The sequence below is a fragment of the Drosophila busckii genome, chromosome X, assembly GCF_011750605.1.
Source record: "Drosophila busckii strain San Diego stock center, stock number 13000-0081.31 chromosome X, ASM1175060v1, whole genome shotgun sequence".
Taxonomy (NCBI): domain Eukaryota; kingdom Metazoa; phylum Arthropoda; class Insecta; order Diptera; family Drosophilidae; genus Drosophila; species Drosophila busckii.
This window is the reverse complement of record NC_046608.1, coordinates 8,394,197-8,410,317: the sequence shown is the minus strand read 5'-3', so window position 1 is coordinate 8,410,317 and position 16,121 is coordinate 8,394,197. Positions and strand designations below refer to the sequence as shown.

At 35.2% G+C, this 16,121-nt stretch overlaps 1 protein-coding gene across 1 annotated transcript; it reads right to left on the bottom strand.

Annotated features, from left to right (window-relative positions):
- Window positions 1–183: 183 nt before the first annotated feature.
- Window positions 184–15,785, bottom strand: LOC108605035 (relaxin receptor 2). Its single transcript, XM_017994603.1, has 16 exons — window positions 15,416–15,785; window positions 14,966–15,077; window positions 14,112–14,183; window positions 11,473–11,550; window positions 11,250–11,321; window positions 9,322–9,393; window positions 8,890–8,961; window positions 8,685–8,828; window positions 8,186–8,257; window positions 7,115–7,255; window positions 6,917–7,033; window positions 1,898–2,133; window positions 1,720–1,834; window positions 1,359–1,658; window positions 634–707; window positions 184–560 (listed from the first exon to the last, which is right to left on the bottom strand). Exons 1-16 carry the CDS (start codon window positions 15,783–15,785, stop codon window positions 262–264), a joined length of 2,346 nt encoding a protein of 781 aa, XP_017850092.1. The 3' UTR covers window positions 184–261.
- Window positions 15,786–16,121: the final 336 nt, after the last annotated feature.

The window sequence follows — 16,121 nt, the reverse complement described above, 5'->3', positions numbered from 1 at the left end:
TAAACAAATCAAATTAGTACTGTCGACATATTTTTGGACACACTTTCTTGAAAACAAAATAAGAAATATAAAAAATACAAGCCCCAACTACTTTGATGACATGCCAATAAGAAATTCCACATGTTTGTTTGTATTTATATACATATATATTTAAAATGTAAAGAATAAAATTACAATTATAATTACATTTGGAATTAAGCTAATCAGATCACATGTATTCGAAAAATGATAACATTAATGTAACCATAAGGCGTGGACACCTTACAAATAGCTCATGTGGCGATGTGACAAACGCTTATGCCCTGAACTCAAGCCCGAGCCTCCAATGCCGCCGCCCATATGCGCCAAGCTGACACTCAGCCCGGACTCATAGCCTGTCTGCGTTTGGGAGCGCGTCTCATTGTGGCGCAAGGAGCAGGTGGGCAGCGAGTGACAATAGCGACGCAGCTGCTGCTTGAATGCGGCCGTGGTGAGCGTATAGAGCACGGGATTCAATGCGGAGTTCACTGGCAACACCAGCACAGCCAGCCAGGCATACAGATTGGGCGAGATAACACAGCCTAGAGCAGTGCAGCAAACATGGAAACACAAATTAGAAAGAGAGCGCAAGAGAGAGAGATAGAGAGTACGTACCTGAGAGCGCTGCCAGCTTTACAACTATAATGGGCAACCAGCAGGCACAGTCCGTGGTTACAATTATGGCAAAGCTGTAAGTGAATGGGTGAGCGTTATATTTTATTTACGTTAATATTATTTATTTTATTTATTATTTGTATTAAAATTAAATCTGTTCATATCAACGCTGATTTGCAAACTACGCTAGCTAACAATTATTTTGTTATTCTTTATTATTGAGTTTTATTTAATATTTAATTATTATTATTATTTTTTTTATGTTTTAATTATATAATTTATTTTTAAAAATCTTTGCCTATCAAACTACACTGGTTAACAAATATTAAAGTTTTTTTTTCTGCATTAGCGTCTTTATATTTTATTTTACTATATACAAAAATAGAGTTTTTTATTTCGAATTTTTTACGGTTGCCTCAAATATCACACGATACATTTTATGCAATTGGGTTATTGAAATATTCTGAAAATTTCAAATTTTCAAATATAAAATACTGCTCGTAATCGCATTATATTCTAATTAGATTCCACGAAATTAAATTCCGAACTATTTGTTCTGATTAGCTCAACAGATAGAATGTTTTCTTCTGCGAATTCTACTAAACTAAATAACTGAAAGTAAATTAATTTCCTTAAAAAAATAAAATAGGAAACTTTAAAATTTTTCTAAAGTTGAACTTAGCTTATTTTCAATATATGTAAAAAAATTTAGTTTGAGCTCTTACCGTGTAGCAACGACATTTTCTCTGCCGCTGTGTGTGCTACGCATGCCACCGCCGGAGTCTCGAATTGCTTGCAACATGCGTACGTAGGAGAAGAGTATAAATATCAAGGAGATCGTATTTATGCAGATGAAAAGCAACGCTGAGTATTCCCAGCCCTTGGCATATGGATCGTGAATATGCAAGGATAAGCAGACGCCATTGTTGCCATAGAAATGTTGACCAAAGTAATTGTTGGGCAGCAGTGGCGCCGCAGCCAAAGCAAAGCTACTGCCCCACAGCAGCAGCAAACGTAGCACGATTCTGCAAATAACAAAAATTTAATAGTTAAAGCTTGCATTTTGCAATTTTGATTAATGATTACCTTAATTTTTCAGTGTCGCGTGGCTTAAGCGGACGCGTAACGGACATCAAACGATCCCAAGTCACTAGCGTAAGCAGCAGCGTTGAAGACTGACAGCTAAAGGTGCTTAAAAACCCTAAAAAAAAAAACAGTGTTGTGAAATATGACAAAAGTCAGAAAGGCTAAAAGCTTAACTTACCTGCAAAAGCGCAGAGACTGCTATGTCGCCAGCTTTCCATATTACGCAAATATTCGCCACGAAAATTGATGTCCGCACAGGCGATAACCGTTAGATAGATGCCCATGAGAAAGTCACTGGCCGCCAGATGGCGCAAGTAAAGTGAATGCTCGACATTGTTGCGTGATTTATAAAAATAACGACCCAGCAGAACCAGAAGATTACCCACAACCGCAATTGCAGCCATGACCCAGACACTATAAAAGGCCAAAAGGAATGAGAGAATGAGAGAATGATAGAATGAGAGAAATAAAGGTAAGCGGCGACAAGTTAATAAGCTATAGGAGCTCGACTAAGCGTTTGCTACAATTGTGGAATATCAATGAACATAAATTTTGGCAATTAGAGTTGACTTTAAGGTGAGAACGAGCACAGCTGCGCCTGTTCAGCCAATTAGCTATGGCATGTCCTAGTCCTTGTTTGTGAGTTTGGCACAATTGTCAATTGCCTAGGTGCTCATTATTGCAGTTCCTGGTTATGATTTGCTTGGGCGTCGCGTAATTGTCCAACGCTTCTCCACTCTCTACTTACTTTGATTGCCACTGTCCACTGCTGCTGCTGCCCCTGCCTCACTCTCTCGCTCTCTCTCTCTCTCTCTCTCTCAAGCTGCTGCTGTAATTTATGCCTTTGACAGTCTATTAATTTAGACTCTGGCATAAATTTGCCCATTACTTAAATAAGTAAATATGCATGAGTTACACTTACATGCGCATATTTACACTCGCTAACACAAACACTTAACAATCATGCTTTCAATCTCAAAGTGGCGGCGACAAATGAAAAACTCATGATACTTTAACTGAAGCACACACAAGTTGAATTCTTTAAAAAACACACACTGTTGATTTATTCAGACGCGGTAGCGTACAAATGTTCAAAGGGTCTTAAAAGTTAGTTAAATGCAAGTCGAGTCGACTTTCAATTGTCTAAAGTTCCGTTTCAAAAATTCACTCAAGTTTAAAATTTGTTAAACTTATTTGCAGTTTAGTATTTCAAACATATTTAAAAAATAAATATTTTTATTTAACTAAAAGTCAAACAATTTTTTAAGCAGTTCGTAGTTGTAATTTGAACTGATGAATTTGTTTTTTTTTTCTATATTCAAATGGGTCTAGTGTGTCGGCTTTGTCTAAATTTGTTCATATTCTAATACATGCTGCTTTTTAAAAATAGCATTTCCTTTTATCTGTAAGAAACTTTTAACTTGTATAAATATATTCAAAGACAGTTGCTAGTCTCGCTCAGTTTTCAAGCACATTAAGCTCAAAATAGTTTGCAGCGTTTAGTGAACTTTGCCGGGTGCCGAGCAAAATTATAAGCTAGAAAATAAAAACCCTTTTTACATTGCCCACACATGTGCAATGCGCTTAAATTTCGATGTAAAGTTTGCCAGAGAGACAAAAGGCAGAAATGAGAGAAGAACAAAGTCGTATAATGGAGCCAGAGAGCTAATGGAAGTCAAGACAATGACGAGGGCGTTGCACAGAGATTGGCGAGGGGAAGGAGGGGGAGAAAGCACAGCCAATGTCTTAGAAAAAAGTATTTAATTTTTATGAAAACGTCAGCGTTGATAATAATAAAATAATAAGTAAGCAAGCCAGAATGACAGCAAGTACGATGGGACGGACTGACGTTCTGGCACGTCTTTCTTGATGTTTGCTTTTGCAGCTTAGACACACACACACACACACACTCCAACACGCATTAGACACTTGGGGCATGCAACACAAACTTGCTGCACACTTTTGCTGGCAAAGCTGGGAAAACTGAGAAAAACTCGTTTGCTTTGTTGGGCAGACGGCACGCAGAGCGTGTAAATATAGGCAAACAAACAAAAGGAAACGTAATTCCTATGCCGCATACACTTTAGTTCGAGTTGTTCGAGTTAGTTGGGCAGACTCAAATTAAGTCATGCACAAAACTTGCAAGTTTTAATTGAATTATATGCATTAAATGTGTATATAGTGCTTGTTCATGTCCATTAAATGCAGCATAGCAAAGTGTATTTGCTAGTTGGGCAACACTTGCCACGCTAGTTAGTCCTTATGCGTGCTAAAAATGAACTTAACGTATTTCAATTATAGCCGCAATATATAACAAAGTGTATAGTATAGTTGTGCGTGTGCGCTGCTGCCTTCAACTTCAAACTTGCCACAGCTGCCACACAGATGCCTTCCCTAGGCATCAGCATTCATTGCCAGTGCTAGTTAGTGCCTGTCTCATCTCTCACTCTGACTAACTCGTGCTTCATGCTAACGGGCTGAGCTGTTGACAAGTGGCTGACTACCTGGCCACCTCTCTCTCTCTCTCTCTTTCTCTCTCTCTCTCACCTAAAAATACAGACATTTGCTCATGAAATATATGCGCTGCAATAGAAAAAGTTTCCACTAAACATTTGGCTGCTGCTGCTGCTGCAGTCAGTGTTGCCACCAGCATAGCTAGAGCTAGCTGCTTTAATTTGAAAATAACTTAAAGCCATAAATCTAGCATATGTTAAAGTTCACATGGCATCGCTTTAGTAGCCTTTGTTGATTTGTTGGTGATTTCACCAATGAAGTAAATTCACCAACGCTTAAGAAATTAATGAAATGATTCAAACATTTGATATCCAGCAAAAGAATCAAATGATGTTGTTGAATAATCGTTGGTATAAATTATTTATATCCCATGTTATTTTCATAAATGCTTTGTATGGACAGGAACTAGACATTGTTGATTTTGTTGGTGAATACAGCAATGAAATAAATTCAGCAACGCTTAAGAAATGAATTAAGTGATTCAAACATTTGAATTCCAGCAAAAGATGAATAATCGTTGGTGTCATATATTTGCATCTATGCCTATGACTAATTCCATGTTCTTTTCACCAATGCTTTGTATGGACGGGAACTAGCAATTGTTGATTTTGTTGGTGAATACAGCAATGAAATAAATTCACCAACCAATTTCTTAAGCATTAATAAAAATCTTAGAATTCCAGCATAAGAATCAAAGCAGCCGAATGTTGGTGAATAACGTTGGTGTAAATTATTTACATGCCCATATTATTTGCACCAATGCTATATATGGGCGATAACTAGTCGATTAAGCAGAGCTGGTTACTCTTAGCTAGTGAAGTTACGAGTTGCTCAGCAGTTCACCAATGAGTCTTATTCGAGTGACATAGTATCTTTTATGAAATCATTAAAAAGTTTCGCCAATCAAATTCTAAATTTATTTTCTAACCGATGCTGCAATTTAAATAAATTCAAGAGAGCGTATATAGCATAGAATTTTCAAACTCTGATTTTCGCTCAACATCTGACTGACATCACTGACTGCAGTTGATGGCGTCTCTCTCTGTGCTGCAAAGTGTTGAGTAATTGCTTTAGAATTTAAGTTTGGACTTACTTATTCATCGCCGAGTAATTATTTAGACAGCCATCAAGTTGCGCTGCCTAAGCTGCTTTTAAAGCATGAAAAGCTGGTTAATAATTTAAGTCATTAACCAAATCGATTTTCCCGCTTCGAATTAGCAATGCAAATGAAAATGAAAATCAAAGCACAGGCGGCACTAATTAGAGTTTAAGACGAGAAATGTCTAAGATGCTGTGGCTTTTGCTTTTTGGCAATTAAGGCAATTATTTTTAATTGTTTTTTATTTTGCATGTAGCTTGTATTATGTGTGTTTAGCAAATTTAACTGGTATTTGTATTTTGAAACACGACGTTGTCTTTAGCCGAGCGGGGTATGAGCGGGGGGGTGGAGAAAATAGCGCAGCCACTGCAGCTTTAGTTATAAAGCGCGCGTCGCAGTCGCTCACGCAGCAGCAACAAACGCACCTGATGCTGATGATCTGTGCTGCCCAAGGGCGTTGTTGTTGTGGGCGTGGCATCTACTAATAACCCATTGCGCCTATTTCTGGCCTGTAGGCCGGGCACACCGCCGCCACGATTACGTTGCAGTAACTGCGTCTCCTCCTCCTCCACCGCCAGCTGCTGATGCTGCTGCTGCTGCTGCGCTGTCAACGCCGCTGCCGCTGCTCCCGCTGCTGCTGCAGCTGCACAACTGTGCTGCTCCCTTGGCGGCTGCTCATACTCGAAATGCATGTCGCTCGCTTTTAATTCACACACAACAAATGCAACACCAACGTTTAGTTTGGGGTACAACAAAAAATGCAGTGGAATTTTGGTTTATTTCTCTAATTTGTGCAACAGATTTCGAATTTTGAATGGAATTTCTGTGGCTCTATTATGACAAAAACAAAGGCTTACTGAGGCTCACAATTGATTTCGATAGAGTTTGAAGTTAAACAGATTATTTAGTTCAATTTTTAAAAGCAAAATTTAAAATCTTATTTTATATCAATACTGTAAAATAATTTTTATTGCAACTTTTTACAATGAAAATTTTACTGCAACAAAAATTAAAAGATTAAAAATTAAATTACATTTTTTAAAAAGTTAAAAAGTAATTTCGATTGCTTACTTTTATAACAAAAATTGCATATGGTTCAAATACAATTAATTTTAATTTCAAATAGTAGCATAAGATATTTCATTTCAATTTTCAAAATTTATTTTTAATTTCAAGCTTGAGTTCTTATTGATTTGTATGCTATTTAAATGTAATTTATTTAAGCAAAATTTTAACTACTTGCGAACAGCAGCTTGAGCTTAATTTTTCTCAACTCAATTGTGAAATTAAACCAAAGCTTAGGCATAGCTAAGAACAGATCAAAGCTCAGTTCGTGACGCAGCAAAGTATGCAATAAATATTTAGTTGAAATTGCACTGCAAATGAGTTTCGAGTATGAACTGGAGCTGAAGTTTATTTAGCAGTCAAAGCCATGTGTGCTAAGCTGCTAAGGCTAAGGCACGTATGCAAATACACAGAGCGAGAAAGAGAGAGAAAGAGAGAGACTCCGACTGACTGTCATTGAGCATAAACATAAAAGCGGCAAGCAGCAGCTCCATTCAGCTTTAGTGGCAAGGCACTTACCTGCCGCGTAATATCTGGTTATCGAGCAGATGTAATCTGCTGCTAATGCCATCGCTGCGTGGATAACAAACACGCACATGCTGAGCCGCGCGACACAAATGGAACCACGAAAAATAGCTGCAATAAAAAAGAGAAAAAACCAAAACAGTAATAGGCAATTACAGACAGACGTAGACTCAGAGACTCCAGGAAACTCACACAAAATGTAGACTGACATTTTGCAGCACCAGCGGATCGAGCGTGCGAAATGGATTATCCGTTAAGACCAGCGAACTTAAATTGCCCAAACAGTCAAAGGCATGCACATCGAATTGCTCCAAACGATTCTCATTCAACTGACTGCAAAATTAAATATTATAATATAGTTAGCTGTTGTTGTTGCAAGCATTTGTTGCATGCTTTCAATCAAAGTAATCAACTTTATGTTTGTGTTTCTTTTTGGTTGCTTTTGTTATGCACATTCTTTTGGCTTTTTTACTGTCCCCTTTTTGTCAGCCATTTATTGTTAAATGAAATTCCTCAAGCGTAAGTTACACACACACACACACAGTGACAGTCACATCTACAGCTTACATGTTGCCCTCAACTGCTTTTGGTTGCTGGCTGGACAGCTTAAGCCGCAAATAAATTGAAAAACTTGCGGGCGCTGATAAGACGCGAGAGATTTCGATATGCCTATCAAACACACACACACACACACACACATACATGCATATATAAATATATGCTTGCCTTTGCAAAATCTACTTATATGCAATTTGCTACAAAATTTTGTAGCAAAAAGTTGCTGCGCTTTATAAATAAAGTTGAAGCTTTTCACTTTTGTTCACACTCTTGCAGCATGAAAAACTTTGTACTGCATTAAACAAAATTTTGGCACAAAATATTTATTTTTCTCTTTTTGCGCTAAAAACTCTAAACCAACTCTTGTTGCCTAGTGTAATTCGCTACACATGGCTGTATATTTAAGCATATGTTGAATTTTTGCGTCATCAAATTGATTTGCCTACCACTGAGCACAGAAATTTTACAAGCTGCTGCTAACAAGATAACAAAAACAAACAAGAAATAAAAAAATGCGTTAGTCAAACAGCAACGTCATAAATATTGAAAATAAAGTTTTCAATAATATGTATTTTTCAAAAAAAGCCCATTAAACTAAATTGCTAAGGCAACAAAGACACAGTGCTAAGGTAAACTTTAAGCAGCAGCAGCAATTTTTGTTTTTGTTTTGCTTTTGTGTGTGTGTTTTTTTTTTTTGTTACTCACAGTCCTTGCAGATAGCTGAGGTTGCAGAAGGTGCCGTCGCGTATGTGGTACAATTGATTGCCGGCCAGAAATCTGCAAGAAATAAAAAAATGGACACAGTCAACTTGCTGTTACACTTGGATATGAACATTTTGCTTGTTTTTTCATTTTGTGGCAGCAAATAATATAAACAAAAATAAAATAGTTATGCTGCAGCAATAGGTGTAACCAATTATAAAATTTGCTGTCTCTAGCTCTTATAGTTGCTGAGTTCTTGTTGCTCATACAGACAGACAGCGCTTAATATATGTGATTTATGTTTTGTAAGTTCATGCACTGAGTTCTTGTTGCTCATACAGACAGCTAGAGCTCAATTTATATGCACTCCATGCTACACTTACTCCTTTTTTTTTTGCCAAAAATATCAAAGTGTATAAACAGGCATACAAAATGTTGGCTATGCATGTTAGTCGCACCCACCCACCACTCACTCTCACTATCTTTTTTTTCAGCTACTTACAAGTGTCGCAGTCGTGGAAATGTAAAAGTATTGGGAGCTATGCTAACAATTTGATTCTGCGCCAGTGACAACGTATGCAGATGCTGTAGCGTATCAGGAAACATGCCGGCGTGCAGCTCCAGCAGCCGATTCTCGTTCAGGTAACTGTAAACATAGATATATAGTGCATATTGTATGTAGCTGTAGTTTCCGTTTCAATACTCACAGCAATTCGAGATTTTCAAGCTGAGCAAAGACATTGGCTTCAAAGTGTGATATGAAATTGCCTCGTAGATCGCTTGGAATTGAAATAAGTAATGCAGTAATTAGTAAAAAATTTTGTGATTCATTTATAAAACATTTTTCTTATATATAAAATTATTTATACGAAATATATTGCAAAAAAAAAAAAAATTAAAGCATTTTTAGCTATTTATATTGCTTAAATTAAATATTAATATTTATTATGAACTACTATTTATTTTTTAAAATAATAAACAATACAATTAAATTATTTAAAGTCATTTATAAATTATTCAAAATATGCTACAATACAAATAATTAAATTAGAACTTTTTACAGTCATTTGTTAGTGAAAATTACTTATTAATTATTTTTAAATTAGTATATATAGTTTGTATACATTTAATTAACTTACAGTTCTTCCAAATATTGCAGATATTGAAAATCTTGCGAGCTGAGACTGCTTAAGCGATTGCGTGCCAAAATTCTGTGAAAATAATTGCAAATTGCCATCACATTAGTTGCAGCTAATGCCAGAGAGAGAGAGAGAGAGAGAGAGAGTCCTAATGTGCACTAAATATAAATAAACAAAAGACGCAGACGGCGATGCCGGCAAACGGTCAACCAAGCAGGCCAGAAAGCAAACTTTTTCGTTGACAAAACCAATGCCAAATTCAACAGCAGCTGTGCCTCCGGTAAGCTTAACCCCAAACTCAACCCCCACGCAAACAGCAACAGCAACAACAACAGCAACAAAAAAAAAAGCAAAAACTGTAACTGAGTTGTTTATGTGCATTTTGTTTTGCCATTTTGTTGTTGTTGTGTCTTTGTCGGCAAACGGAACAACAAAGCCAAAAGCTACTCAAAAGTTGCTGACTTTTGTGCAGCTTCACCTACTGCGCCCACCCCATCCCCACCTCGCCCATACTACAGCGCCCGTCCAAGCTGTGCTAATATTTTTGTATGTCTGTCTGTGTGTCTCAATTGAAGTGCAGCTAGTTAGTTTGGTGTGCACAAACTGCAAGCCAGGCCAACAATGGGCGCAGTTTATAGCACACAACAGTGGCAGACATTGCGTATACGCAACAATAGCTCTGTGACAGCTGCAAAATGTATACAGCAAGAAAAATTCAAAGCACAATTTAGTAATTGCTTAATAAAATATATAATAATAATAATTACAAAATTATAAGTTAATAAAAATATTATAATTAATTATAAATTAATAAATACAAAATTAGAAAAACTCATAAATGTAACAATTCGAAAACAACATAAATGCATAATAATAATTTGCATATTTTATATTAATTGAAATAATTATTATAACGAAAATTTCGTTATTTTTCACTGTGCATATAAACAAATAGTAAAAGTAATAATAAAATATTGTAAAAAATGAAGTAATCTCATTCGATAAACAACATAAAAGCGCAAATAATATTTTGCATATTTTATATTTATTATAACTAAAATTTCGATATATATAATAATAATAATTAAACAATATTAAACAATTATAAATTAATAAAAATATAATTAATTATGAATGAATAAAATATAGAGCAAAATGAAGTAATATCATAAATTTAACAATTCGATGAACCACATAAATGCGCAAATAATATTTTGAATATTTTTTATATTAATTGAAATATTTATTATAATTAAAATTTCTCACTGTGCATATAAACAAATGCATATATGTATAGTAGCAATAGATGCTTATCTTCAGCTGGCACAAAAAGTCATATTACACACACACACACACACACACACATATACAGACACATAAAATGAGATAATCAACAATTGCAAGTGCACATAACTGTCACGCTTAATGTGCTATTCTCGCTATTGCTCTCTCTTTCTCTCGCTTTATGCGTGTGTGTGTGTGGTTGTGTGTGTATATCAATTGCTATTGGCAATTACAGCATTTTGCGTTAAGCCACTTGATTATGTTCGAGAGTTTCGCTTTTTATAGCATTTTTATGCAATAACAAAACAAAAAGTACAGTCATCCACAATGTTTATTAATTGCAGCACATATACAAGTTCATATATTTTAGCTGTCATTGCTCATTTATAAATGAGCTGCATTAAACTATTAGAATAATTGCAATTTATTTACTATTAAAACGTCGTATAAATTGCACTGCTATTAACAATTCCCTTTTTATGCTGATTTAACATGCTATTTATGCAGATTAGCTAAATAATTTATGTCTATGCAATTTCCCAAACAAATAAACAAGGCAAACGCTAGCGCACACACACCTGGGCGTATGTGTAATTTTTGCAGTGCGCTTAAAAGTATGCATGAATTTATTATGCGATACTTACAATATTCTCAATTGATTGCCGGGCGCAAAGAAATGTTGCGGCAATTGCGACAATTTATTATCGTCCATATAGCTAAAAGTGAAATAAAAAGAGTTGGGTTACAAAAAAAAGGGCATATAAAGCGTAAAATTAAGTGCACATAAATAAGATTTAATTATGAGTTATGCGCGCCCACTCAAAAAAAAAAAAAAGGGTTCAGGTCCAACCCACTTTTCATACTCACAGCGTTTTCAGTGGAATGTCTGCCAGTCTATTGAGTGCATGTGGTAGAATCTCACGAATTGAGCAGAACTTCAGCACGCTGCAAGTAAACAGTTATTTTATATGCGCATAAATATGTGTGTTATACTTATATTTACAGTTATAATGCATGACGCACATGTATGCGTTGAATACAACTTATTAACTTGGGCAAATTCAATTGTCAAGTTTCTTTCACAAAAGTTTTGCTTAAGGCATTTTATTTGTGTCTGTTTATTGTTGCCTGCTGCGCGTCACTTGCAACTTTTGTGCGTGTGTGCGTGTGTGTGTGTGTGCGTGTGTAGCAACAATAACAAATCACAAAAGGCTCAGGCTTCAATTTCAGATTTTCGGCTGCAACCAAATAAAAAACATTTTAGGTTGTAGCTCTTGATTCAATTTCAATTTTAAGCTGACTAGCTGCTTATAAATAAATTGATTTGCAATTGTACATTTATTTATTTCATTTATTTTGCAGTCTAGTTGCAAGATTATATATAAATATAAGTATAATTTTATGTGAAATAATATATATAATATAACAAATAAATTGCTAAAGTTTCTAATTTAAATTACTTAAAGCTCTCAGCGTTTATTTTTCTATTTATTTATTGTTTCCATTTCTGTTAAATTATATTTTATTATTTTAGCTTTTTTAGCTGCGCATTTTATTTTTTGATCGTTTTATAAACTTACAGCTTAGTTTATTTATCTCTTTTGCTATTTTAAGCTCTAAGCTGCCTTCTCTGCACTTTGACATTTTGTTTTAAAAAATTGTGCACAAATATTTACTATTTTCATTTGGTGGTTGCCATAGTTAGCGTCTGAGGCTCTCACTTGTCTCTCACTTTGCCTTTTGCGCGAGCCTGCGGTCAATTTAATTTTTCATACGCGCGTGGGCGCGCAAAGTCAACAGTGAATAGTCAGCAATGGCTTTTGGCTTTTGGCATTTGTTGGCATGCAACAACATGTTTATAAATAGATAAATATACCACATACTGTATAATGACAAAATATTTATGCATAATTTGTAGCTCAGTGTGTTTTTTTTTTTTGTGTTTTGTTGATTTTGTGGTTGCAGCTGCTGTTAAGTGATGAATTTGCTAGAGATTAGGCTCAAGCTGCAGTTCCCTTGGCAATAGGGCAATAGGCTACGTTATGTGCTAGCCACAACAGCGCGGCCAGACAGTTGGCCAACAACAGTTAGATCATAAATTATTATAACAGCAGCAGCTAAAATGCACTGAACAAAAAGTTGAAGCTAACTAACTGTATTTTAACTATGCAAATGGCAATAAAATAGGAGCTAGAAATATTTAGTTATGTTTATAAATTAAAATTGTTAGCTGCGTGTTTTATAGTTTAAACTTAAAAATGTATAATGCTTAAATATTCATTACTTAAAGCTAAAATTAGCAAAAATAAAACCCCATTTTCATTTTTAAAAGCTTAAGCAGAAAGTTTTAATAGAAAATTGCAATCTTAATACTCTTAATGCTTAATACTAAATATTGTTAGAATTGAAACTTTAATCATTACAATTTTTAAGTTTTTGTTTGCAATAGTTTAGCTAAACTAAATATTTAATGCATACATTTATTTTTTTGCTGAGAAAAATAATTATTACTGAAGTGTGACAATATTATGGTTTATTTTTAAATTTAGTTTCATATTTTTGCCAAATCAATTTACGCTACTTAAAAAAAAACATTGAAATCAATGTTTAGCTAGCGCATTTGTTAATAAACTAAATTTGCATAAAAATTGCTTTAAATTAAATTTAAATATTTAATGCCAACATTTATTATTGCTGAAGTGAGGCAATATTAAGGTTTTTTTTTTGGCTTTCACTGTTGACAAATCAATTTACGCTACTTGAAAGAAAAAAACATTGAAATCAATGTTTAGCTAGCGCATTTGTTTATAAACTAAATTTGCATATTAATTGCTTTAAATTGCTCATTTGCTAAAAGTGAAACTCAGCTGCTGTTGCTGCTGCTGCTGCTGCTGCAATTCGACTGCAAAATTGTCAACTGGTTTCAGTTGAACGCTCTCCACTTGCCAATTAAAACAATGCAAAACTCGCAGCAACGTTAGTACAGTTTTTTTTTTTTAGTTTTAGTTTAAGACTGTTTCAAAGTTTGTCTTATCTGTCGCGCAGTGTTTGGGCTGCACTTACATGCTGTTGGCTGTTGGCTGTTGCAGTTGCAGTTGCATGTTCAAAATGCTTTCAACGTGCTTCGACCGCTGTATGTGGCGCTAGGCAGCGTGTCCTTTAACACAGTGACACATAAACAGTCACCACGAGCTAAAGCAAAAACAAAATACGAAACACACTCGACTGCAGTCAAACAGCTCTTGCCAGCAGTATAACTCTTGTGTCTAGTTCAGTGTGTGCTGCGCGTGTAATTTGTATGTGCAACAGCTCGTCTGTGTGTGTGTGTGTCCTTAAAGGACACACAGCAGGCTGCGTGTAACTGCTGCTTGCTATCTCAAAATTTCAAGCATCTAAATGCGTTGCATATGAAATTGCTCTTGGTCGCTCGCTGTGGCTGTACTTTCATTTTATTTGTTGCTACACATGTTTTGTAGTTGGAAATTAATCATAAATCTTTTACTTACAGACTCTCCACGTCGGGCAGTGTGCTGAAGAACGTTTCGTTGATGATGTCAAAGCTGTTGCCGGTGAGATCGCTGTAAGTGCCAAATATTCATTCATTACATTAGATAAAATATAAGCAGCCCACGTTGGGCGCCAGATAGCAGCAGCTGCTTAGCTATGCGATTTAGCTTAGAATTATTAGCCCAAATATAATGCTTTAAATAATCTATGATTGTTAATTTAATTACCTGAAATTACCAATAAGTTTTTTAAAATATTATTACCACTCAGAAATATTCTTATTCTTCTCTGATATTACCAGAAATTACCAGTAAGATTTTTAAAATTATTATTACCAGTCAGAAATTTTCATATATAAAATGCAATCAGAATTTTATGCATATGGCAAATAAACAAAATTATTATATTATTAAAAACTATGATAAAAGTTAGTACAAAATATTCTAGAAAAAATGTGGCAATAATTTTTTTATTATATTTAATTATTTTTGATTAATTTCATTTATATTATTGCAAATCAGAATTAGGCAATTAGCAATTATTATGCCAAATGAATTGTAAATATTACCAAAAATAATTTAAATAATTATATATTTAAAAATATATTCAAAAGGCAGGCGGCTCATGCAATTTATTGAATTAAATTATTTCTTATTAATTAGGCTTAGGGTTTTATTTTGGCAATCGTTGGCTAATTAAGCTTATAAAAATAAATTCATTAGTAATAGTAAACTAAACTAATTGCAATTAGTTAAGCGTTTAAATAAAAATAAATTGGCTAGCAGTAATTCTTATAATAACTGTGAAGCTAGTCAGACTAAAGCTTGGCGCCCAACGTGCGCATAATACTTACAGCGTTGCCATATGATTGCTGGGTAGATAAGTGGGCAGCGCTGTAAGCTGCTGAAAGCGACATATCATTTCATCGCCGCGACAAGGACAACTAAAGTTGCCAGTTTTCCAAACTGCAACAGAGAGAGAGAGAGAGAGAGAGAGAGAGAGAGAGAGAGATAAAGTATAATCGTTTATATTTTAATAAGTTGTAAGCAAAGAATAATGTGGCCATTTGGCATGTTTCAATTAATGCGCAAACCCTTTTGCAAAATTTACATGAGCAAACACACACACACACACACATACATACATACAAACAAATATATCTGGCGCCATGTCTCACAGTCGACACTCATTACGAGCACTATAATTACTTTGACCTTGTTGGTATGCATACATGTGTGTGTGTGTGTGTGTGTGTGTGTGTGCGCGCGCGTTCGTGTGTGTTTGTGTGTATTTGTGCACTTACAACATTTGCCAATTGGTATGTCATCCATGCCCTGTCGTCCAAACGGGTTTTTGCGAAACAAATGATCCCAATACTTGGCATCCAATGCATTTTCACAGTTCGACTCATCGGAGGCATCATCACAATCGACACTCCCATCACAGTTGGCGCGCTGTGGCACACACTGGGCCGTTGTATTGCAATGGAAATAGCCCGCCAGGCAATTGTCCTGCTCATCGGGCGCTAACATTTCCGCATCTATGGCATTCATATCATCGCCAGCCTGATTACTTATTGGGCCCGTGCTCGTGCCTATGCCCAATTCAGTCATTCGCGTTGCTTCATTGCCACCGCCACTGCCACTGCCACTGCCGCGACTGCTGCTTAGCATGAATATTGTTCGAAATTGTGATTCAGATTCATAGATTGTCGCCTCTATGCACACGAGTGTTAACATTAGCGGCAGCGCTGCAATGAGATTTGCAAATTATTGCACATTAGATGCAAATAGAATTTCGTATGCAAATATATCAAAACATTTCTATTATTTATACTTAAATGTTTTTCAATTAATTTGCTAATAATTAATATTACCGCAAAAATTCTTTTAAAAATGAGTTTTCCAATTTTTTGCTTCACTTTTTTTTTTTATAGTTTCAAGCGCTGCAGTATAAAACAATTGCTTTCAAATATTGTAAATTCAAATACTTTAAACATAATTTTTTTT